The following is a 24,551-nucleotide window of genomic DNA, read 5'->3' on the forward strand; positions in this document are numbered from 1 at the left end:
AAATCCATTTTACATAGTTTTGGACTGGAAATTAACTGGATCAAAGAGAAGAAGTTAAAAAAATATATTTTACTTTTGTTTGAGAGTTGAATGCTGAAAAGTGCTCAGGGTAGCAGTGCACACAGGTTCCTGGGTAATCCCATTTAAATCACAAACACAACTTTCAGGTACAGATTGTTTGTTTCTTCTTTTATGTCTTGACCTTTATATGGTCTCAGAGGATTCAAATAAGCCATTAAATCCTCACCATATTTAACTTGGCAACATGCACAATACAGAGGAAGGATTTGTCTAACACACTTTGACAGGCATGGCATATCAGCCTTTTTTTCCAGCATACACAGCATTTCCATAGTCTGTTTTGTGACAGATGTTGGAGTTACACTCTAAACTTAAAATTATAATGTTTTCTACAAGATTCATCAAGTGGAAAGTACAGTCAGAAGGGTGTAATACCTAAGTACCTCCTGTCTGAGGAGCATGATCCTAAGTGTGACTTGCAGTCCTTGTCCCTTCGCCTTGCCCTCCCGTTTCTGCAAGCCTCCTCCTCATGATCTGCAATGAATAGGATGAATATCCTCAATGGCATCATTTTGCTTCCTCACACTCACCACAGTTCCCTTTTACAATGAACCAGCTTACAGGCTTCACGCATCAGACCTCTGTTTTTCTGCTCCAAAAGACTGCTAGGAAGGTAAATGAAGGAAAGCAAAGCAGCCAGCATGCTCTGTGAAGGTTTACTCCAGTCTGGGCTAGCCTGGACTACACATCTCCTTGGCAAGTGTTGATGGGGGTCCAGGCCAGGTCAACCCACCTGTGTCCTGCTTCTGCCTGCTACTCACTGCAGAAAGACTTGGCATCACACCAGGCCAAAAATGCATGTGCCATGTAGCCCACCAAATCCCCCAGTTCTGCCCTAAACCCTTGCCTAGTCAAGAGAAGAGAAGGATACGATCTTCAGCACCATGAATTCTTCAGAGGGCAGAAACTACTGCACTGGAAATGTTTCCCAACTACATATCAAATATCAAACAATGAATCATTTTATATGTGGACTTCTCAGCTTTGGACCTTTTCCATGCAGTGACTGTGGTGTTTGCATTCCACAAAGTCATATATATTTAAAAATATATTTCAGAAAATGAACTTGGTTGGTTTTCAGGTCACAAGAGAAATTTCTTGCCTTTTCTGGGTGTTCTCTGTTTAGCCAGAATGTACTTAGTATACAAGGATAAATTATAGTAGCCCACAGGAGTCAGTGCCATATTATGCAACTCACACAAACACCCATGGTCTTGCAGAGGAGAGCTCTGTTTGTTCAAGAATAAGGTCTGGTACTTCTCATAATAGGAGGTCATGTTACCTTAAAACGCCATTGCCCCACAGGTCTGCCTGATGAATAACATCTGTTCCTATAACAACTGCCTCTCCAGCAGGAGAGAGGGGCTCCATGGCACGACAAAACCCAAAGCAGTACACAGGCAGTCCCATGCCAAGGGAGTAAGTGGCCATAATAAGAAACAGAAACCTCACTACAGGACTGATTCAGACCCTGCTGGAGCTAACAGGAAGGAACACAGCAGATTTCAGGGGATCTTGGGTTAGAAGGCATGCATACCCCTGTCTGTGCTCATATTGAGCTAGTACTACCAGCAGCCATGATATAGGTTGATTGAAGTCAAATGTTTCTTCAGCCCTATACCTGCTCCTCAACACCCACAGCAAAACCTGGTTCACTTTGCAGTCCTATTGATGCAAGCAAAGGAAAAGTTTACTGGAGTAAGTGGTAGCAGGGATGTTTCTCCATACCTAAGAAAGCCATAATTGTCAATGTAATTTGCAGTCCAGAATTACCAGACTTCTCATGGCAAGAAAGTTGTGTGCAAAGACAGATCACTGGGAGAAGGACTCCTCTGCTTTGTTTCCGTTCAAAAGAACAGAGTGAAATCCTATTACTAACAACTAAAATTAGATTTTAACTCGCATCCAGCTTCTTGCGCTGGAGACAATAAAATCAAGCGGATTTATACGGAGTTACCAATATTTCCACTGGAAGTGTGAAAAAAAGTCAGCTGAAAAGACTTGGGAATACAGTTAGCTGGTAATTTGGTTTCACAACAAGTTTGAAGGTTTTAAAATGAATTTTAGCTCATCAGTGGAATGAAAACAAAACCTCTGAACATTTTGTCCAAATGAAACTGTAGAGAAACACCTGTTTTCTTATCATAACTCACAATTTTCTCAGCTCTGACCTTGTCTCTCCCTCTCTCTCCTTCTTGCTCCCCCTCTCACTCTCTGTCGCCAGAGGTAGCTGCAGAGCCCTGGATCACAAACTCTTTTCAGCTGATTTTTTTTTTTAAATCAATACGTCACTCAAAGTTATTTTGTCTTTTCACCAGAAAAGCATCCTGTCAGGAATGTTCATAAACAACTCTGCTCGGGAGGTGTTCTTAGCTTGTCCCCAAAAACTGACATATCTTAAGCATCTAACTGGACAGTCAGCTGCTCATCTGTGAGGCTCTGGGTGAAAAGCACACGGTGAATCACTGAAATGACAGTCCTATGTATTAAAGATGTCTGGGCTATCCTCCTGTCTATTTTCTGCACAGAGAATAAATTCTGTTATATTCCACCCAGTCTATTCTTGTCATGCAAAGCACATATTTAACTAAAGCATTCCTGCTCACAGTTTTCTTCTCTTGAACCTGACCCCAAGGATTTTAGGGATACACCTGTAAATAAATAGTAGGAAAAAAATGTTGGTCTGGTCTTACGTTCCTCTATTTCTTCATGTGTTCACTTCAGTATGGAATTGGCAAACAAATCTTAGCTGTTTTTAAAAGCAAAGGCAAATGCATGAGCCCCATCTTCTGTCAGTTGTATTTCTTTGGGTATAAATTACGAGATTACAAAGTCGCCTCAGACAGAAAACCTTTACTCTGGTACATAACATTTTGACTTTCCCTCTGAGACAGGCTGGCTTGTTTTTCTTACAGGTCAGAAGGGGTTTTGCTGTTGTGCTGACATTTTGCAGCATTTTCTTCCTTTTGCACCTGAAAGAAAATATGCAGTGCTGAAATGATAGTGAAAATGTATTACTCCCTTTCAGTGACATGGCCTGCACATGTCTGTGCATCAGCGGGTTAGTGACAGGGGCCGGAGGAGAACTCCTTCATCCCCGGTGTATAGAGGAGCCAAACATCACTGAATTTTTTGTCCTCTTTTGGTTGCACCACCACTTTTAGAAGCTCTGTCTCAAAGAAATGATGCCTTATGGGTGGGGACAAAAAGGAGAATATTCCGATTAGAAACAACCTAACGTCTCTGCCACATCTGGCCTTCGCGCCTCAATAGCCCCTTGAGCACAGCTCATAACTAATGAGCACCCCATGGCTGGCTGTACAATTCCAGTGCATTCTATTGAATTCCAGGGGGTGCCCAAAAGGATGCTACATATCCTGAAGGCAAAATCACGTCCTGTTTTCTGGGTCTTCTATCAAATGTATATGGCTAGTGGTTTAATTACTATTTATTGAGTACTGCTGGTAGGCTATAAAGGACACAAAAAGAATTGTTGTGTATAAACAACTGATTTTTATCTGTTTCTTTCTTTCTCATTACCCTGCTATCCACCTCAGTCCTTTTGTCATAGCTTTATGCGATACAGACTGAAAATATTCTGATTTGAAAAAAAAAAAAAGGGAAAAATAGAAGCAAACAAGCGTCAAGAGATAACCTCATCATGTTAAAAAAAAACCCAACCAAACAACAACCATTTCTCCAGGTACAAATAGTCAAAAGGATGTAATAAAACCCTTTAATCTCACTGAAATGGAAAAAATAAAAATAAAAATTGTAAGCATAGAACTAGACAGCCAGATGCTCAGCTGAGGAGGGTTTACTAATTCTACTGACTTCAACAGACCTATCCTTTGTTTGTTGACTGGCAGACTCCTAACTGTGGTTTGATGCAATACCAAAATCTTTGCAAGTGTTGACAACAAACGTAACTGCAGTGTAAGAAAATTAGAGGGAGACATGACAGAAACTTATTCCATAAACTTCACAGAAGCTTACCCAGGTGGAACGTGAAGGAAAGACACAAAGATGTCACCTTCATCTGATCTGGCTCCCAGTAAATCACATCTGCACCTCAGGTTAGAAGAATGGCATACCATCAAGACTGGAATATTTAATTTGGAATAGGGTTTGAGATGAGCAAAGTGAACTATTTTGTTGGTAGGAAAGAAATCAATATGCAGATCCAGTTCCAAAATTTTCAAGTCAATATTAATTTTATAAAAGGACAAACAGATAAATACATCTGAGAACTTAAAAATCAAGATCTGGATTCAAATGTTGTGTCTCTGTCACATATTTAGAGGTATCCCATTAGTATGCTATTCCTAAAGGGGTATTGTATGTTGTAAGGTGTTTTCATTAGCCAAAGCTGACTGGTCCTTCTGCACACATCTTCTACCTTTAAACTCTTTCCAAGTAGTTTGTCTGGGATCCATTTCATAAAGGCAAAGGGACCAATTTCATGATGGTATCTGTTTTGTTTTCTTTCCCCTGCAGGATTAAGTGATAATTGGGTATCTTGTTAGCAGAACAGAAATGAATAACTCAACGTACGTAAACTCTTCCACTGAAAATGTGATGGCTTTGGAGAGCCCCTATAAAACTGTTGAGGTGGTGTTCATCGTCCTGGTAGCAGGGTCTCTCAGTCTAGTCACCATAATTGGGAACATCCTGGTCATGGTGTCAATCAAAGTCAACAGGCACCTACAGACTGTAAACAACTATTTCCTGTTCAGCTTGGCCTGCGCCGACTTGATCATTGGCATCTTTTCAATGAACCTATACACCCTCTACACTGTGATAGGCTACTGGCCGTTAGGGCCTGTGGTGTGTGACCTCTGGCTGGCTCTTGACTATGTGGTCAGCAACGCGTCTGTAATGAATCTCCTCATCATCAGCTTTGACAGATACTTTTGTGTCACCAAGCCTCTGACATATCCCGTAAAGCGGACCACTAAGATGGCAGGCATGATGATCGCAGCTGCGTGGGTGCTGTCCTTCATCCTGTGGGCCCCTGCGATTCTTTTCTGGCAGTTCATTGTGGGAGGAAGGACTGTTCCAGATGGGGATTGCTACATCCAGTTTTTTTCCAATGCTGCCGTCACTTTTGGCACTGCCATTGCAGCCTTCTATTTGCCTGTTATCATCATGACTGTCCTCTACTGGCACATCTCTCGAGCCAGTAAGAGTCGGATAAAGAAAGGGAAAAAGGAAGCTGCCCAAAACCAAGATACTGTTTCCCCCAGCCTTGTCCAAGGTAAAATAGCGAAACCAAATAATAACAACATCCCAGCCAGTGGGGATGGGTTGGAGCACAGCAAAATTCAGAATGGAAAAACCACTGGAGAGACTGTGACGGAGAACTGCGTTCAAGGGGAGGAGAAGGAGAGCTCCAATGACTCCACCTCTGTCAGCGTGGTTGCTTCCAACGTGAAAGAGGACGAAGCTACCAAAGATGCCAGCCAGGCTTCTGCCTCCCAAGACCATCTCAAAGTGGAGAACTCCAAGATGACATGTATCAGGATAGTCACCAAGTCACAAAAGGGTGACTGCTGTGCCCCCACCAACACTACTGTGGAGATTGTAGGCACCAACAGGGAGGAGAAGCAGAATAGTGTAGCCCGGAAAATCGTTAAGATGACAAAGCAGCCAGCCAAAAAGAAACCACCTCCTTCTAGAGAGAAAAAAGTAACAAGGACTATTTTGGCCATCCTTCTGGCCTTCATCATCACCTGGACCCCATACAATGTGATGGTGCTCATCAACTGCTTCTGCACATCCTGCATACCTGGCACTGTATGGACCATAGGTTACTGGCTCTGTTATATCAACAGCACCATCAACCCTGCTTGTTACGCGCTCTGCAATGCTACTTTCAAGAAGACCTTTAAGCACCTTCTTATGTGTCATTACAAGAATATAGGAGCTACAAGGTAAAACTGATCATAATGACAAAAAAAAAATAATAATGGAAAGGGTGAAGAAGTTCCAATTTAAATTAAAAAATCAAAAATGCCATAGCACTTTATGCTCTCCTACGGAATGTGCAATCCAGGATGTTAGTGGAAATACTGACATGGGGCATCAGCTCCACCCCTGAGAACTACATTTAAAAACATTTTTTTAATTATTGAAAATAAATCTTAAGGACATGGGGATGTTTGAAGAGTTATTCAAGTATATGGACTGGAGGCACAGTTCCTTGCTTTCTGAGAGTATTCTGCAGAAGGGCTCTAGAGTCTACAATTTTTTGTCATTCTGTGTAAAATACTGGTTCTTTTTTTTTTTTTTTTCCTTTTTTTTTTTTCCTGTGTCTGTTTAATATGTTTTCATCTAGGGGAAAAAAAAGGGAAATTTTAACTATAACTGTGGAAGAGGCATAGGAGTTTGGAAGATCCTTCCATAATCCAAATGAATCATGGTAGAAGGTTTCTAAAGCTCTAAGTTGTGTGAAGTTTTTTTGTCACTGTCATGTAAGAATCTTAATGTTAGGTAAATAATGGTGAAATTTATTTTATGTTGTTTAAGACACGGCCATTTCCAAAATTGCATCAGTTCTGAAAGTGTACTTATGCTCAACATGTAACCATTGCCTAACCTGTACATCATTCGAAGTCTGCCTCTTGTCTCCTTCTAGGTGTTTTTGTTCCATGATTCCTTCCTCATGTCAAGATAAACATGAAAAAATGATGTCTTTTTGGGGGGATTGCTGCATCCCAAGACTATTTCAGCATCCATGCAAACCAAAGCTTTTGAGACAATTTTGTTCACTTTGTTTGTCATATAACATCCACTTGTGGATTTGTCTTTTACATCCATCAGCTTTTTCTTCCTTTTTGTATCTTACTTGTCCAGGGCATGAAGATTGAATATCAAAAGAAGTTGTAAATTGAAAGGTCTCATCCACTCAAGCCACTATGGTGGCCAAACAAAGGGCCTCAGCTGAAGAATAGAAACAAGGTTGTTTACCAGCAAAATGGAGATTACGTCCTTTTAAATTTGGGTGTACAAGTGAAGAGGTATGCTGAGGCTTCACAGAATTAATAGTAAATATTAGATGACTGTGCTCTTGACCAGGCAAAAGATGATTCACACTCATTTATTGACAAAAAGAATAAAATGAACTGACATGTCCACATGGATCAAGCTCTGTGTTAGCCCTTAGTGTGAAACCAAGGTCCTTCCTAGGTGTGTCCTGGACAAGGTGTTTACTTTGTGGAAAAGGTACTGACTACATTGTCTTTTGTACCAGCTGGGAGCAATATTTTCACTGTTAACCAAGGGATAACACGTAAAAAGGCAGAAAGGAAAACAGTGATTACACAAAACCAGATACTGAAATAGTCTGGATCGGGGGCTGGCAGGGGTAAAGTTCAAATATTATCTGTTACTCCACTGCAGCTCAAATTCACTTTCTTTCTGCCTAGCAAAGAATTTACGATTTCAATATTTGATATTTATTGTAGCACAACTGAACACTGTGTGGATAGGACAAAGTGTATCCGATTACTGAAAACAGCAATTGTCTGTGAGTTATGCATATCCTAGTTACCACCTCCTTAGTAACTCTGACTTCCAGGCACTAGTGAAGGTACACCTACCGAGTTTGTTACCCAAAAAAATAGTTTGCTGCATAGACAGTGTCCTGAGCAACAGTCTTCTGGAGTGTAAGCCTACAAAATAGGACACCAAATCATTCTGTTATTTCATGCTACCATATTGGAGTCTTCCAAAATGCACTTGGAAATAGCAGCCTTCAAGATTACAGGGAAATTAATCTTGAAGACTTCAGTTTTAGATTTGACAGGCTTATTGGAACACGGTGTCAAAGCACTTTGGCAATATGACAATTTTCATGTTTCCAAGTACGAGTTCCCAGCAGAAAGAGAAAATGAGGAGGATTAAACTGCAGTAAATTAAGGTCACATTAAACTCAGGATTAATGTGTCTTAATATGCATTCATTGATTTTATACCCCCAGTGATTTCATCCTTATATATCTAAATGACTCCATGCAGCCAAGGATCTAATTTTGCAACCCTCTCTTGGCTTGAGTCGTATTTACTCTCACTATTTTAATCTTCCTGCTTGTAAGGAAGAATTACTCAATGATAAGCCTTGCAGAACTGAATGCTGCTTGCCTTTCAAAACTACATTCACTAGGCTTATCTTGACTGGTCAAGGTAAAGACTTACATTATCATTTCTAGATCATTCATTCTCTTACGGTGTTAAAAAATCTGATAAAAAGAACAAAGATGAAATGAAATCTGCTTATTTTCTAAATCTGACTTCTTTGGAAAAGTTTCATACAAGAAACTCACCCGCTTTTTTCTTTCAGCAAGTGCAGTGAGCATCAATAGTACAGGTACTCAAACTGGGAAATAATCGTTTGTATATTCTTGTTTAATCTTTTAACTCCAAGTTTTCCAGCAGTTGTGCAAATCATTTATTTTGACCTTTGAAGCTGTCACTTTTTCTTCAATTATGAGTTCCTCTAACAGCTAAGGACTCTTCCATAGGTTAAGTGCAAGACATAGATTACAATTGCACTTCTTTGTCGTGTGATGTGATGACACTCAAAACACGTTGCAGAAAAAAAAGATTTTGGGGCCATGAAACACACTAACAGACAAACAAAAAAGAAAAACCCTCAGTCTGAAGCTTTCTAGCATTTTTACCTAGCACCACCCCAACTTCTGATCCTAAAGGACAAGGTGCTTTGGTTTGTGTTGTGGTATATTTAAAAGGCTTGCAGGACATACAATCCTGTGTGTTTCCATCTTGTACCAGTTCAAGGAAAGAATATTTCCATGGTACATCCACATTCTCAGCCAATTAAGCAATGTAAAAATAGATTACTTCATACACCTACACATGTACACACAGTCATGCAAACATACATCTGAACATAGTTTATCTACATGGAAAATGATGATCTAACGTTCAAGATATTGCATGAGAGTTTGTCTGTGTTGTGCTCACTGGTGGCTGATGGGAGGTGCAGAGCCAGCCCTTACTCATGACACTGTCTACCCCCTCCCAGAGGCAGAGGGGAGGCAGAGCTTGCTCTGAGATACCGGCAGCCTCTCCGGTCTTCAGCTGGTGGTGGCTCAGTACGACAAAAAGTGTGATAATCTTTCAGAGCTGCATAGTAATTTGTTCTTTTGAACACTTTTTGAGCTCTCTTGTCTTTCCTTTGTGTCCCAAACCACGTTCACCAGGTTTCACTTCCCTTCCGAGTGATAGCTCTGCGAGATGCAGATGTCGGTCTTGAAGAGCCGCGCTCCCTGGGTACTTCCTCCGGCTTCCCCGGCTGTCACCTGCACCCTGTCGGCCCCAAAGCCCCAGGTGGCCCTGCTGCTGGTGCTGCCACGTCTTCACCTTGGGCTTGGCCAGAGGACCCCAGCAGCATGTCCACACCATTCACTGCGCTGGTCACTTTCGTTTCACATAGAAATTGAGCAAACTGTGCAGGTGACTCATGGAAGAGAAAGACAAAAAAACCAAAACAACAACAAACTTGCAGTTAGCAATTCTTGTCCTCTCCTTTCCTTCCTCTTAATTATTTCCAGAAACAAGCTAAAACTGAAAAGGCTGAGCCAACCCTTGACAGTAGCCCTGCAGCAGCAGGATTTGTCATTTCGGCGGCCCATGGGGAGTGACTCGTACTGTCACAGGCCAGCCGTACCTTCACTCTCCAGGGAGAGAACGGCAGCCTGAAGATATGTCAATCCAGCTGGCACCTTTTCTGAGCATTAAAGACATCTGTGCTTAAAAGAAAAGAAAGACAAAAAAAGAAAGAAAGACTGAAAGAAATCAAAAAGCTGAAGTTGAGAAAGCTGCGTTCCAATGAGGAAAAAAAAACCTAAGAAAAATTTCTGTCAGCCTTCTGTTTGGGATTTTCAGTTGATTTACTAGGAATCATGAGGATCCATTCAGATAGCAAAGTGTTTGAAAATTGCCTGATGAAAAATAGCGCAAAGCCATCAAACATATCTATATAGGTCATAATTTCTTTCTTTCTTTTTTTTTTTTTGCCTCACAAATGGCATGGGGATGGCAGTGTTCAAATGGACCCCAGGGATCCGTCGTTCAGCATCCACAAAGCATGAAGGGGACAAAAGCAAGTGCTAAATCCATCAGCCCTCTGTTTTACATTATTCTGGTAGAGGAAAACATCTTGACAAAAGGAGGTGTCTTTACCAAGTGTGGCTGTGGTGAGAACAGCCCACACACCAGTGAGGAAGCCCTTGGGGTGTCCCAGCTGCTCCTGGCCACCCCCGCTGGGACAGGGGCAGGAGGGGATTGTCCTTTTTTTTATTTGTTTCATCTCCTAATGGATTCGAACGTGTCCATGTGTCTGCTTTGCTGTGGGGCTTACTAGTCAACTCGCTGGCCCCTTCCCCATTTTTGATTAATTTAAACCCCTGTCCAGGAGAAGCCCTAGTGCTGCCTGGGGATATATCTCCTGGTTTCTCCTGTGGTGCTGAGGTGGCACAATTCGAATTTATCATCTCAGCTGACAGCACCTCTGCCGCTTCTGTTACCCAAAACTGTTCCTGGTACTGTCCTTGCAGGGCCAAATAGGTGAAGCATCCTCACAGACACCTTACATTGCAAAGCTGGTGTGATGCAGCTGGGGGGGGGGAGGGCAGGGAGAATGCTGCTGATACACGTTTTCCCTCCCTCCCCTTACAATAATTCCTAGAGATCTTTATTTTTTTGACTAACCAGGTTGCTTCTCGTGAGAAGCCAAACTCTTGGGAAAGAAACAGCAGGAAAACAAACTCTAGTCCTGTGGGTGGGGGGTGTTTATTGACAGGTAGTGGGTTTAGAGTCTAAGAGCCTTTGATATTTTTAAAGATCTTCTCCTAAATGGCTCTGTACTCTCAGCTGACAGCAGTGCAAGTGGTAGAAATTGAGAAGCTAAAAAGAACCAAGCTTTTTTCACCCCTAGGTCTACAGATGTTTTAGATAACGTGTCTAGAGACACTGGTTAGGGATGTGATTTCTATACAGTATTGCTTTTATTGTCCTGGTATATCCTGAAAATATCTACACTTCTAAGAAACCTTTTTTTTTTTAATTTATAGAAAATCATTCCCTGAAGGAAGCCGAGAGATGGTCCTTAATTTGCTGCAGCTTCTCTCGTTTCTCTGCCTGCCTTTCTGCTTTTGTCACAGTCTTGACAAAAAGCTTTCCTCTTTCCTCACTTTAACAAGTCTCTCACCTATGTTTCAGCTTCAGGTGTGCAATTTCGCTTGCCTTCCAGGCACTCTGCGTGTTGGTATGCAAACTCTTTAACTGCACCCAAATGCTACATTCTCAAGCACGCAAATCCCCCTCCACTGAAGCCCAAACTACTGCGTGGAGTGAGAAGTTCCATAAATCCTTTCTGCATGGGTTTTTAATTGGAAATAAAAAAACCCCTCACGTGAAACAAAGCCAAATCAATTCTCTTCCTGAGTTTTGGCATCTCTATATTAGGAACAGCCGTGGATGATGGAAAAGAGTGAATGTGCTTGTAGTGGAATATCATGCAGTGACATGCATGGATTAATTTTATGCTCTGTGCACTGGCAAGGCAGCCCTCGCTTCCCGTGAATCAGCCTTTCATTCCTGTGCTTACTAGCAGAGCATTCACTGTGAAACCACGCTTAAGAACGTAATTACAGTGAGGCTGAGTTGGACATGAATCATTTACGACAACCAATGCAATTATTTTTCCTATATTTTTATTTCCCTCCTTTTGGTATGGCCTTCTTTGCTGCATTGTGGAACTAGTGGGTTACACAAGCATATCAATCCTCCCAGACCTCATATTTCAGTATACTGAGTAGATTTATTACACACAACTCATTCCAGTATTAACCAAATAAAGGGTAACAAATTCTGGTGTCTTTTTGCCTTCCAGAACCCTACATAAACTGAAAAGTGCCATTAGGTAACTACTGTTTTTCACCTTTTTATAGTGAGTTTCTTTTTGTTTTTCTTTTTTTTTTTTTGACTGTACTTGCCAAGAAGCACACAGAAACTGAATTTTTTGAGATGCCCCAAAGTGCTCTGACTCCCTGGCAGCAGCAGCTATAGGTGGTACGCGGGGCAACATGATCACAATCCATGTGACAGTGGCCTTTGGAAGGCAGGGTTTCTCTGGGTGTTTAACGTTTGGACTGGCTCATCTGGCAGCACTGAAGAAAGCACAGCGGGACAAGGTTGGCATGCCCTAACTTGCAAAGGGACAGACAGGTCATGGCTGGGTTGCTTTTCTGCTTCCCCCAGTTCAAGAAGGCTGTGGGGAAAAGGGGGAGATATCTGCCTGCACCCAAGGTTCTTTCTCTCCACCTCTGCCCCAAAGACAGCCTTTCTCTGAAGCACATCATGGCAACAGTGGTAGTAATAATAATAAAAATGCTGGTGAGAGTGCCATGGTTGCTGAGAAACAGACCTTCGTATATCTTATCCCTTAATTCTGGTGCCACTTTGCAGAGGTGGTTGGTTAGAGACTAGCAGTTTGTAAATACTTTTAGACAGTGTGTTTTACCATGACCAACACCGTATCTTGACTGTGTAAAAAAATAATACATTCTGTGTAATACTATCCAGATAAGCTTATAATGTAAATATATCTACAATGAATGTCCAAATACTCTTCAAGCTCTATGTACGAGGAAGAACCTCATCTCTTCTTGAGACTTTTTTTAACTTAAGGATATGGGAAACCTGTTACTCATTTATATAAAAAAACCAACTGCATTCTTCAAAAAAAAATACTACTTCAAGGAAGAAGGCAATGCATTACATGTATGTGATATCCAAAACCATGGTAAGACTGGGAACTGAGGATCTTACAAGTCAGGGACTGGTCAAATTCTTGATGCCGTACATTTGATCTCATATAAATAAGATAAGCACAAGTTTATGGTTAGCTGTGTAAAGCTGACCCACTTGATTATATATACATTATAGATATATATTTATATATGCTGTATAGATAAATACATACTATACATAACATTCATACAGTGAAAGCAAAGTTTGATATAGTTATATTAACTGGGAATTTGCGTGTGACGTGCTCCACTTGGAAGAAAAATGTCTGTTATTCAGCAACATTCAATATGTTATGCGGGACGAAGGAAGAAGGTGCTCCACCAAAACAACTCGTGAAGGACTGAGATGAGGAGTGTTTGAAATATCTTTAAGACACAACTAAAATCACATGCAATATATGTGTATGTACTTCTGCTGCGTTGTATTCCTAGTTAAAGCATTGCATTAAACAGTGAATTATAACAATAATAAAAATGTTTTTGTATGTGGTATCTCTGTTTATTTTTTCTTCTTACTGGGTGAACGAACTACCCTGTGAAATGCAGAACTGGGATAATAAGTGGAGAAAAAAAGCCCCACAGGGCTGTGAAACTGTCTGTAGTAACTAAGATAAAAATTCTAACTCTCTTTTCCCCAGCCTTCTTGGCAAATGTGACGTTCAAGAGATTTCTGGAGTACCACTTCACTCGTCCTTGTCTTGTCCACATCTCTGTTCCTCGCTCCGTTCACCTCCTCTGGTGACTGCTTCCTTCAGAAGATTTTTGCCTTTAACTGCAAGGTCCCTTCATCAATCTGACGAGGGCCTCCAATAAGACATCCCTCCATATATTTCTGTCATCCACGTGTTAAAAGGGAATAGGTAAGACTTCTTAGTAGCCATCCTGTTATATCAAAGCAAAAGACATTTTTAATTGTGGGAGGAGATGGCACCACTAACAACCAAATGTATTTTGATCTCCCTTTGCCTTACAAATGCAAACCTAGCTTCATGGCATACCCAGAAAGCACCTGGGAGTAGGAATGAAGAACATAGGTTGCCTGCGTTCAGCTCCTCAGGGTCTTGGGATACTGTCTCATCCCCTCTTCAGGAGCAGACAAGGCTCCGACGCAGCAGAGGAAGCCTGTGGCAGTGACTGGGGACCATTCTTGCCCAGGTAAATCTGGCTTCTGGTGCACAGGCAGTCTAGCAATTTGACAAGAGATTGAACAGTGGGTCTATTTGGCACAGTGGCTGCATCAGCTCTGTCAAGGTCAGGGTACGTCAGCCCCAATGCTTCAGAATGGAAAGATAATAAGATGTTCTTATTGACTACTTTTCTTAAATTTTTTCCTTTGATAATATTTGAGAATTTTCACTGATTCAGGACTTTACACCTATCTTTGTCCTCTCTGTTGAAGATTTTCCACCACTGCCATTTGCTCTGTAGTTTCTTCAGCCATTTCACCACCTTGCTGTCCTTAAACTTTCCACAATGAAAGCCAAAAAAGTCACTTTTTCATCTGCCTTTTTCTCAAAACAATCAGATAAATGCATATGTTTGCTTGCCCTGTATTAAAGTTGCTCACACTCTGCAAAGCACATACTCTACTGATAGACTGTAAGGTGGGAAAATACTACTACATCTCATTTACAGGTAGATCCTGACAGTCAAAAGACACTTGTCAAGATCACAGCGGAGACACAAATAGGTACCTGAGCGCCATTTTCCCAAGCCACAGTCTACTTATTTCTGATTCATCTCTTCTCTTCAAAGAACAGCTTACCAGTTTCGGACCCCGCCATGCTAACCGTCACATCACAGACCGTCTGCATAACCCAGATTGTCGATATACCACTACAGTCCAAATAATTCCCTCACACAGACGCTATACCATCCTATAATTGCCAACATATGGCTTCAGGGGGGCCTCAAGATGCCGATGGTGAGAGTTTTAACAGATGGACGAAGTTTCTGCGAATGTGAAAGTTAATTTCCAAATGGGCAGAGTTGCCAATCCTATTTAAAACACAGCACGGCAGGCCAAGACTTCATCCCTTGCTCCATATGTTTTGGAAGCAGAGTCCAAAAAAATAATTCTTCCGGCACACATTTATTTTTATTTGTATGTGTATTTAAGTTCACTTAACGTCACAGAAAGCCTACAACTAAGGGTACCTGTAAATTCAGAGCGCTGAAGCTAAACTTTTGTTTGTCTGTTCGTCACTGACCGAACACATTTTGAAAACTTTGTTGCCAGAGTTGATTGCACACAGGGGAAAAGGGATCTGGCTGGTGCCAAAGTACTAATTTCCCTGCCTGAGCCATTCACTCAAACTCCTAGTTTCACCACCGGGCTGTGAAAAAGATTACCTTTTTCTCTAAAAGAGTGGAATCACACTCCAGCATAATAAAAATTGCCACCTCAACCTCCACATACCGCCAGTAATATTTACAGTTCGTGTAATCTCTAATAATATTCATCCTCTCCTCCCTGGAGGAAGATCTTTAGACAATGTCCCCCATATCAGAAGTGTCTTTATGAAGTGCCTCACTCTGAGGGCTTTTATTAGCAGAAAAAATTGCAAAGTGTAACTACCTACTTCTCCCTGAGCTCTGGAAACACCCTGAGAAAAGCAATGCAGAGAAATGCTGCTATTTTGTAAATCCATTAACTGTGTTTCTGGCCTTTTGCCAACGATTATATGCGCCGTCTAGACATAGGAACCTGCTTGGCAGTGCTAGGAAATTGCCTTTGCCGCCTTCTTCTCAATGGAGCTTGCCAACTTCATTTCTACCAACACACAGAAGCAGAGAGAATAATTAAACCAGCAAGAACGATGTAAAAGAAATGGAGATGCAAAAATACCCCTTTCCTTCTGCCCTCAATCATTGCTCCATCTTTCACCCCCTTCCTCCTTACTCCCTTCCCCTGTCCCTTTCTTACTCCCCTGTCTCTGAAGTCTCTGAGCTAGCTCTCCAGGTTTCACTCTCCCTTGTTTGCTGAAGGTGCTGAATAAATCACTGGAAAAGTGAAGCCCTCAGCTCAAAAACATGTAGCAAGTAGGAGAGAAGGAGGCAAGAAAGAATGCCCCAAAAAGCTCTGGAGTCGGTTCGTTAAAGTTTAGAGACCAAAGGCTTTCCGTGACTCCCACCACGATCACTACTATGATTTTCCCTGCAGCTGAAAAATGTTCAGGAGCAGGGCTGAGCAGGGCTGATTGGATCCATATGGCACAGCAGCAATATTCCCAAATGGAAGCATTCCTGATGGCAACTGCACCAAATCATTTTCTGGGAGTACGGGCACAACGGATCTGTGGCACTGTAAAATTCTTCCTGCTAAAACTCTGGCCTAAAAAAGGAATAGGGAGCAAAGTGGTTAGATCCCTCCAGCAGAGAAGATATAGCTCAGCTACCCTTACAGCTGGGAAACTACACAGTGCCAGCAGCCCAAAGGAGAAAGAGCTTCCCTCTGTAAAAGTTCACATTCTTTGGCACAAATCAAGATACTCCTGGGTCGTCTGGCCAGGCTGTCATTTTGGGTAACAAGGGCTAAGCTGCTGCCAACAATTGCATGTGCTACAACAGGAGGGTTAGGCTTCAGCTTTCCTGCCAGGAGCCAACAGATCAGGATGAGAGCAGAATTCAGTGTGTACAGACTTAGTTTTTAAAGCAGTGGATGTTCTATAGAAAATATAAATGAGGCATATCAAATATGGATGTCAAAACCCAGATTTTGTTATGCTGTCTTCCTAAAATGAAAAATAAAGAAACTAAAACTTTTCAATGGTTTTAATTTGTATATTTTCCACTATAGGTGTGGGGAAGAAAAAAATGTAATTTTATACAAGGGAGAGTGAATGTCTTCTGTTTGGTAGCTTTCACATCATGCTGAGAAGACATGAACTAGACAACTACAAAATAATGGAGTTGGTTGGGAACTTCCTAGTGAAACTTTTTTCTACTATAAAATGCTGGTTTGTTAAATTCTTTTTTTTTGGAGGAAGGGGTCAATTTCAATGGATTGTCTGGTTTTGAAATGTTCTGGGAAAAAATCAAGCTTGCCTTAAGAGACTACCTTAACACTTTTTTAAAAAGTTCATTTTATGCTTCAAATGCCTTCCACTCAGAAAGCTTAAACACCAAAAAGATCAATATGAAAAATGAAAAGGCTTTTTAAAAAATGTATATCGGTTTATCCAGTCTTACCTGGGCAGAAGGCAAGAGGGCATCCAACTCCTCAGAGACTGACTGTCCACCAAGATTTTAGAAGGGAACAGGAAACACTGCCTCTCATTCAACTGCCCATTACCAGTTTCACTTGTGCAGTGGACACAAGAGCCCTCATCTGTCATCACTGGGCAGACAACAGCTTCTGTACACAACGGTCTGGGAGCCGCTTACTGGTGACAATACCTCTCAGGCATGTGCTTGCAACAGATCTGTCTCCACCTTGATCTAAAGCCCTCTCCAAACCTTGTTCTCCCATCTTGCTATCTTGTCTGAGGGGATGTTTTGGGTGGCCAAGCACAGGGTGTCGGGGAGGGCTTCACGTCAGGGCAGCGCACTGGAATCGGTCCCGTTTTGGTAGCCCCTGGAGAAACTGCATAGAACAGAGCTACAAACAGGTACCGGTGCTAAAGCCAGCCGCACGCTGCTACTCCAACAGCTTATCGTAAATTTGCGCAGGGCGAGCAGAGGCTGTACGACTTCTGCGCAGCCTTGAGCAGAGGACATCAAAGAGATGCACCATGTTAAAACAAGCATGAGCAGATTTCCACAGCACTTCACAGAGAACCGAAATGACCAAGTCGTCTGTTCTGGGCATGCTTGTGCCATACTCCACAGCAGACAATCAGCATGATTATGTTTTTATGAATTCTTACATAACTGCTACTCTAACACTTTGGACCCTGCAAACTGGAACTATATGTAAAAAGGAGGAATATGTATTTCAAAAGATAAATGCTAAAATATGTGTTAATCCCTGGGCAGACACAGTTCAGAGTGGAAAGGGTTGAAAAGTGAAAGTTGTTGGTGTTTGCAAAGAAGTATGAAGCCACAGCAAGAAATGAAGATGAGCCATGTCACGCTTCGTCTGTCAAAATTAGGGCATCCTCCTCGGGGCAACACAGAAACGTAATTTTCTCTAGAACAGAGAGAAGCACTTTTTTAAGTGGGTTGAGGGCCTCTTTGGATACAGTTGTTTCTGCCTATACTGATGATAGGGAGGCCATGGGGACTAGCTCAGAACACCTTCTTTTGAACAGCTACAGTTAAATGAGATTCTTCCCGGCCCAGGTGTACACAGCCCCAGGGTTTCAGTCTTTGTTAGAATTTATAGATGCAGCTGTAACAATAATTATAGTAGCTGGTATTATGCTGAGAAAAAAATTACTGCTTAATGATCAATTAGTTGCTTGTGCTCAGAGTTACAGTCTCAGACGTACTCCTGACATGAGTTGTGCAAGGGATGTGCTAAAAAGTAGAGATGGGAGGAAAGGAGAGAAACCATTATGCAAAACTGCAAACTGCATGGAGGAAGAAAACAAAGTTAATTGGTTCTTACACCTTTGCTCTGCATCCAGGAGTGTCTTTAGTCTACATCCCTCTGGGAGAACATTTGGTTCTTGTAACAGCTGCTGATGATGCTGTGATGTCCAGTTTTGCACATCCTTGAATGCAGCAGAGCCACCTTTGAGAAAAGCAAATGACAAGGGGCAGCGGGCACAAACTGAAGCACAGGAAGTTCCGTCTGAATGTGAGGAAGAACTTCTTCCCTCTGAGGGTGATGGAGCCCTGGAACAGGCTGCCCAGGGAGGCTGTGGAGTCTCCTTCTCTGGAGATATTCAAGACCCGCCTGGACAAGGTCCTGTGCAGCCTGCTCTGGGTGACCCTGCTTCTGCAGGGGGTTGGACCAGATGACCCACAGAGGTCCCTTCCAACCCCGAACATTCTGTGATTCTGTGACTGTGTGAAAAGTTTCCCAAGGGCGTAGTTCTCTTCCCCTGCTCTGATTGCAGTGGTCACAGCTGGCACGGAGCTGCCCTCCTCATCCCCCACAAGGGCTGTTCATCTGAAGCGAACAAAGAAACATAGCAAAGAACCCTGGCTTGGTGCAGCGCAAGGTGGAAAGGGCGGAGCGGCACTGCTCTGCTGATGCTGTCTGACATCCCCTTCACGTTAGCTCCTCTCCATCGCTCTCTATTAGCACGCACCTTATCGGAGGCGCCAGAAAAGTCAGTTTGCAATAACATTACCACCTATGAATACTAACCTGAAATGAGAGGAGCCTTACAAAGGCTGATCTGATTGCAGAGGCCTAACGTGACAAAGACCCAAAAGGCAAGGAAGCGACAAGGAGTAGTTTCCATGCACTTTTTCCATTTTCATCTTACCCTCGCTCTCCCACTTTGCATTTTGTGCAGAAGGGACAAAAACCAACAGATTTGGACTCAATTCCATACAAGTCACTGCTCTTCCTGTCATGCTGGACACTTTGGTTGTGACTGTGATAGATAAGCAATAAATATACTGAATTAAAAAAGAAATCCACCCTTGGTTGTTCATTTGTCAGGAGACGCCCTGAGACTCTGGTTGAAAGCAATTTCAGTTGCACAGCCTGTCTGCTGCTGTGTTACCTTTTGCCTACTGTTCAAAGTTACCTTCTCCAAGGGGCTTATTGTCCAGCAGGTTATGGGCCTAATCATGAAACAGTAATTCCTCAGGGGCCTAGATTAGTGCTGATTATCTTCTAATGAGATAAAGTACCTCTCATCTCTAGGTCACTGCCTTGAAATCATCTCTAACTCCTCAGTGGCGAAAAGTGATCACAATCTGTTGCTGACAAACTATGTTAATGGTGGTGGCTACTGCTGCCCCAAAGCAGAGCACTTCAAGGAAGAACCTGTATGAAAATGCAGAACTTCAGTAGGGAGGGCTATGATTTTTGTCTTTCATTTCTGCTGGTTTCCATCAGGTTAGCAGCTCATCTGAAACAAATACAAGAACTAACCTTCACATCAGAGTAAATATGAGCCCAGTAACAATCTGTGAATACATCTCGCCCATATATTTGCAGGAAATTACATTAGGGTGAAACTGGGGGTCTTTTGCAGTATCATACCTGTAAGTGACACAAACATCAGAAAAGAAATTCAAAACCAGAAATGAAAAATTCAGTAAAAATGAAAATTTCATTTAACACAGTTCCATTATTTATTCATTGCTTTTTGTATATCTTTCTATATGGTGTTATGACAAATCAGCGGAAGTCAGGCACCGTATAATACACCATTTTGACAACAGACTTTTTTCAGGATTTCTCATTTCACAGAAAGTTGTAGAAACACGTTTTTGTTCCAAGCTAAAAAAAACCAAACCAAAATAATAATTTCCTAGTTTTCCATGAATTAGAAAACTGCATTTTGATGTCTTTAATAGTTGCATGTGTTCTTCCTATGCATATACACTGACATACGTACAAATGAAAATATTTTTCAGTCTCATTGAAAAAGATGAAGACCAGGATGTTGACATGCTGGTCATTGCACAAAAGCAGGCACAGAATCCGAAGTATAACTAACTACCATCTCCTTAGTAAAAATATTTATTTCTAGATTTATATTAAAATTTATATTCAGCGTAATTGTGCAATGAGCATTGTTTGAGCAGACCAAAAAATAAATCTGCTATTTTAAACCTCAGGAAAACACTGAAAAGCAGTACTTTTTCCCAGTGTGGATGTTTGCTGCCCCATTTTTATTCTGTCCCTCAGCCGGGAGGCAGTGGCTTAGCACCGACACACGGCCTCTCCTTCATGCCTGGTGCAAGTGTGCCTCTACGGACGCCTGGGAGCAAAGGACCCCTGTATAGGTTATGCCAGTTGAGCAAGGGCAAGCAGGACCCTTGTAAGGCAAGAAGAGAGCTCTTCTTCCTCTGCACAGCCTGGGTGCCAAATTCCCCACACCCCCCTGTTTCAGCTCCGTATATCGATCAGCACAACACAGCTGTCCACCCACGTGGTTATTAATGGATAATAAACAGCTCAAGCACCCACAAACAGCATTTTTCTCAGGAAGCACCAGCCTGGAATCAATTAAATAACAAGAAGGGCACTAAGAAGTTCCATCAATTGCAGAAGTTATTACAGTCTCAGGGTGTCTCACTGAAAACTCCCACCCAAAGCAATTAGACATCAGATGCTTCTGTGTCTTAATTAGGAGGTTTCAGCAGGGTCACAGAGTCCCTTGCGGGCACTGTCTGCTGCGGAGCGCCCGTCCTGCATGGAGCCGTCAGCTCCTCAGGTCTCTCCTTGTCTGGCAACCTGGGTTGGCTACTGTTTGGTATTCAAGAGTGAGAGAGAAAACTAGAACAGCCTGAAAGGAGCATGGAGAACAAAGCACAGAAAAAAAATGATCCACAGCTGGCTTCTAGTAAGGAGCAAACCCTGTTTGCTGGCCAAAAAGCCCCAAAATGTTGTGCGCCTTCCAAAGGAGGTATGAGGAAATGTGCAGCATCCCATTTTCACTGCTTCTTTTAACAGCTCGTTGTTGATGCATGTGAAAAAGGCAAGGATACCAAAACACAGACCAAATTAATCTGATTTTAAGGCCAGTGCAAAAAGGAGCTAGATAGAGATAACATTACGTTCAGGAAAAAGCAAGACAAAGTTTATTTTCCTGATTGTTTTTCTTAGTAATAAACAAGTTATTTAAAATAGTCCTGGCTACATTCGTCAGTGTAAAGCAGCTTCCATCCTGGCTTTATCACATTTCTTATACTGAGACTGTAACGGGCAAAGCAGAGAGGAAAGGTGATTAACTTCAGGTCACTGGTCTACAGCAAGGTGAAAAAGTCAGCAAGTATCCTCAGCAGAAGTCAGCAATAGCGAACAGGTCTCATCTCCCCTGTGCCCACACTTCTGACATGAGAAACAAGTAGTCCAGAAGTTTCAGCAATATTTATAGTGCAGGAAGAAAACAAAACATACCCAACATACCATACTTTTTGCCATAAGGACAGAGAAGCAGCCATACAAAGTGACAGAAAAATAGATTCTACTTGAAGGAGCTAAGAAGAACTGACATGGTAGCTGAGGAAGGGCTTTGAGTACACAAGTACTGGGTGCAGGCTCCCTGTGCAGTAACAGGATCACAGGTGGAGGACCAAAGAGAGGACTAGTAAAACACCCCTGGTACCTAAGTACTTGCAGCTGCACTGCTAGAGCTGCCTCTGGCTGCAGAGTGCTGACCAGGGAGGCTCTCAGGTCGTCCCTGAGCTCTGCTGGGATTCAAAAACTTGTAAACAAATATTCCTCTTCCTGCCTGGCCTGAGGCAATACGCGTTCTCAGAGCAAACCTGCCAGCTGGGCTCTGCTGCCCATCCTGCCAAGAGGGCAGCGCAGCCCACCTTCTTCCCCCATGGCCGTGGCACTTGGGCAGAGCAAGCCAGCCTGGGCTCCCACGCCTCTGGAGTGATGGAGGACGGTGTCTCCCAGCCACGCTTTTCAAGAACTACTTAAATTAGTCTGGAGCAAAAGAATGACTCCTTACTCGCTAGATACCTGGTGTTAGGATACTCAGTTGGAGCAGCAGATACCTGTGGATGCCTAGATGTTAGCTGGCCTAACTGCCAGCACCGGCTTTTCCCCTTATTTGTCAGTGGTCCAACCACAAGTTAGGTGGTCACTCTGTTTAGCGGAAGAGCAGAATAGTTTTAGCTGGGTCAGTTGCTCTTACAGATTCAAAGGGAAGATGGATGCTTGAATTTTCTTGGACATGATAGTCAGGGATGTGAACCAAGGTTTTCTAGAGCTAGGCAAGCATTTCTGGGCCACTAAAGCATTGCTTCAAGTCTCAGAAACAGGCAGCAAGCTGGGGAAAAGTTGCATCTAGGGATACAAAGTAGAAGAAAGTGATCAATTTTATTAAGCCCTCTTTTTTTTCCCCTCACTGCCTCCAGTTAACCAAAAAAGGCAGCTCCTTCCCAGCAAGCCAGCTTCCCAGCCTTCCTTTCCAAGGCACCCACCTCTTAGAAAGGGAGATTTTCAGGGCGCTGTCACCGCAGGGAAGCGTACCAGAAGGTCTGGCATTGCAGTGCCCAGCTCCTTATGTGGCTTTGAGTTGATTAATGAGGTAGATGGATGCTTTGAAGGTCTGCATCTGAACACATCCCAGAAGGTCCATTCAGACCCTCCCATATATTGGGAGAAATTCAAACCCAACAGAAGAACTACAGCAGTAACCTAGAAAAAAAGTTACACTTTCTTTCAGTGCTCCGAGAAGGCAGTAAATTCTTCATGACACATTCATCATTACAATGTGTCTGCAGCTGAAGATGATTGTTGCCTGCTGTTTAATCAGAATGAAATGCATGGCAATGATAAATCATTCCCATGGAGAAGCCTCACAGGCGGGTCTCCCAGCTGGGGTCCCCTGGCTGCCACCCAGGATGCTCCGTCACCTACCCAGTGCCTCAGGCTCTTCAAATCAGGATCCACAGGGGTTTCTTCAATCCAGCACTAGAAGACGGATGTTTCATATGCAGCTCTGTAACCTGATTTGCCAGCTGACCACAGACACAAAGTAGGCTAGTAAGAATTACTCACAGAAATAGACCTGGTAGCTGAGATGACGAATCACCTCAGGTTTTATCCCTCAGCACTATTTTTTGAATTAAAATTAAGCTCTTGATCTCGCCCAGCCCTCACCAGCCCTGCCACCTTTCCTCTTTCCTCTCCTCCCATCCCTCAGCTTTCACTTTGGGAAAGACCTAGCGGCAACCCTTTGCCTTGTGCTGAGGGACACAGTCTCCTGCAGTCATGGAGATGCCAGTGGTGATGCTCTCACTGCGCAAGAGGCTGCTTTTGAGCATGAGCTCACTTCCGTGTACGCAGCAATCTTCTTCGAAAACTAAGTTTCAGGGGTTATGAGACCCCTGTTCATCTTTAGAACTATCTGAAATGGGATCCCAAAACAAATGGAGGTGGATTCTGCATCTTTTTTCTTTTCTGAAGTGACAGCATGCAGATTTTTTAAAATAATGAGATTAGCTGATTACTGCAATCTTGCAGCTGAGGCGTTTTTTAGATGGCACCATTTATTTTAGAACTAAAACAACAGCTCAGGCAGAGACTCCAATCATCCAAAGCATGTACTGAACCTTCTTTGAAACTTAATCCATTTGCAGTCTTCTCATTTTACACTAAATGAGGGAATGTTCAAAAGAAATGTATTTTTAACAGTGCATTAGGTTCACCACACAGCAAGAAAGCATGAGGGATGCCATTCCAGAATGCCATCTCTGTGTTTTTAGGTACACCTCCCCTCTGCATTCCTGGGAGCCTTCCTCATCTATGGCATGCTTTGTAGAAAACAAAGAAGAGGGCATTTTGAGAGCAATTCATCTTACATTTATGGTTAAAAATCTTCTCCTATCTTTCTCTTTCCTCTGTGGGAAAGGTGGCACGGATACATCTCTACGTACCATTTGGAACTGTCATATAAAATCTCAGTGAAAAGAGTGAAAGTGGGCAGAATAGTCTCTTTCCTGTGCAGAAATCATGACTGACACTGGTGAGATTCAGCATTAGTTTCTCTTTTAGTCAGCTATACTCCTGTTCAGCAGTGAGGTGGTCTGATACTAATTTGCC

The 24,551-nt window shown here is 42.6% G+C and overlaps 1 protein-coding gene across 3 annotated transcripts in view; it reads left to right on the forward strand.

Annotated features, from left to right (window-relative positions):
* Nucleotides 1–13,329, forward strand: part of CHRM2 (cholinergic receptor muscarinic 2) — a 109,233-nt gene extending 95,904 nt beyond the window's left edge. For 2 of the 3 annotated variants that reach the window (XM_075429143.1, XM_075429144.1), the window contains exons 2-3: nt 4,579–6,014; nt 9,305–13,329. In XM_075429143.1, the coding sequence (XP_075285258.1) occupies nt 4,618–6,014; nt 9,305–9,326 (1,419 nt within the window). In that variant the 5' untranslated portion in view covers nt 4,579–4,617 and the 3' untranslated portion in view covers nt 9,327–13,329. Of the gene's footprint in view, nt 1–4,578; nt 6,455–9,304 lie in introns of those variants that run through there. The other variant, XM_075429145.1, reaches the window with a different exon arrangement.
* The last annotated feature ends 11,222 nt before the right edge of the window (nt 13,330–24,551 follow it).

Source organism: Opisthocomus hoazin, chromosome 8, assembly GCF_030867145.1.
Source record: "Opisthocomus hoazin isolate bOpiHoa1 chromosome 8, bOpiHoa1.hap1, whole genome shotgun sequence".
NCBI classification, from domain to species: domain Eukaryota; kingdom Metazoa; phylum Chordata; class Aves; order Opisthocomiformes; family Opisthocomidae; genus Opisthocomus; species Opisthocomus hoazin.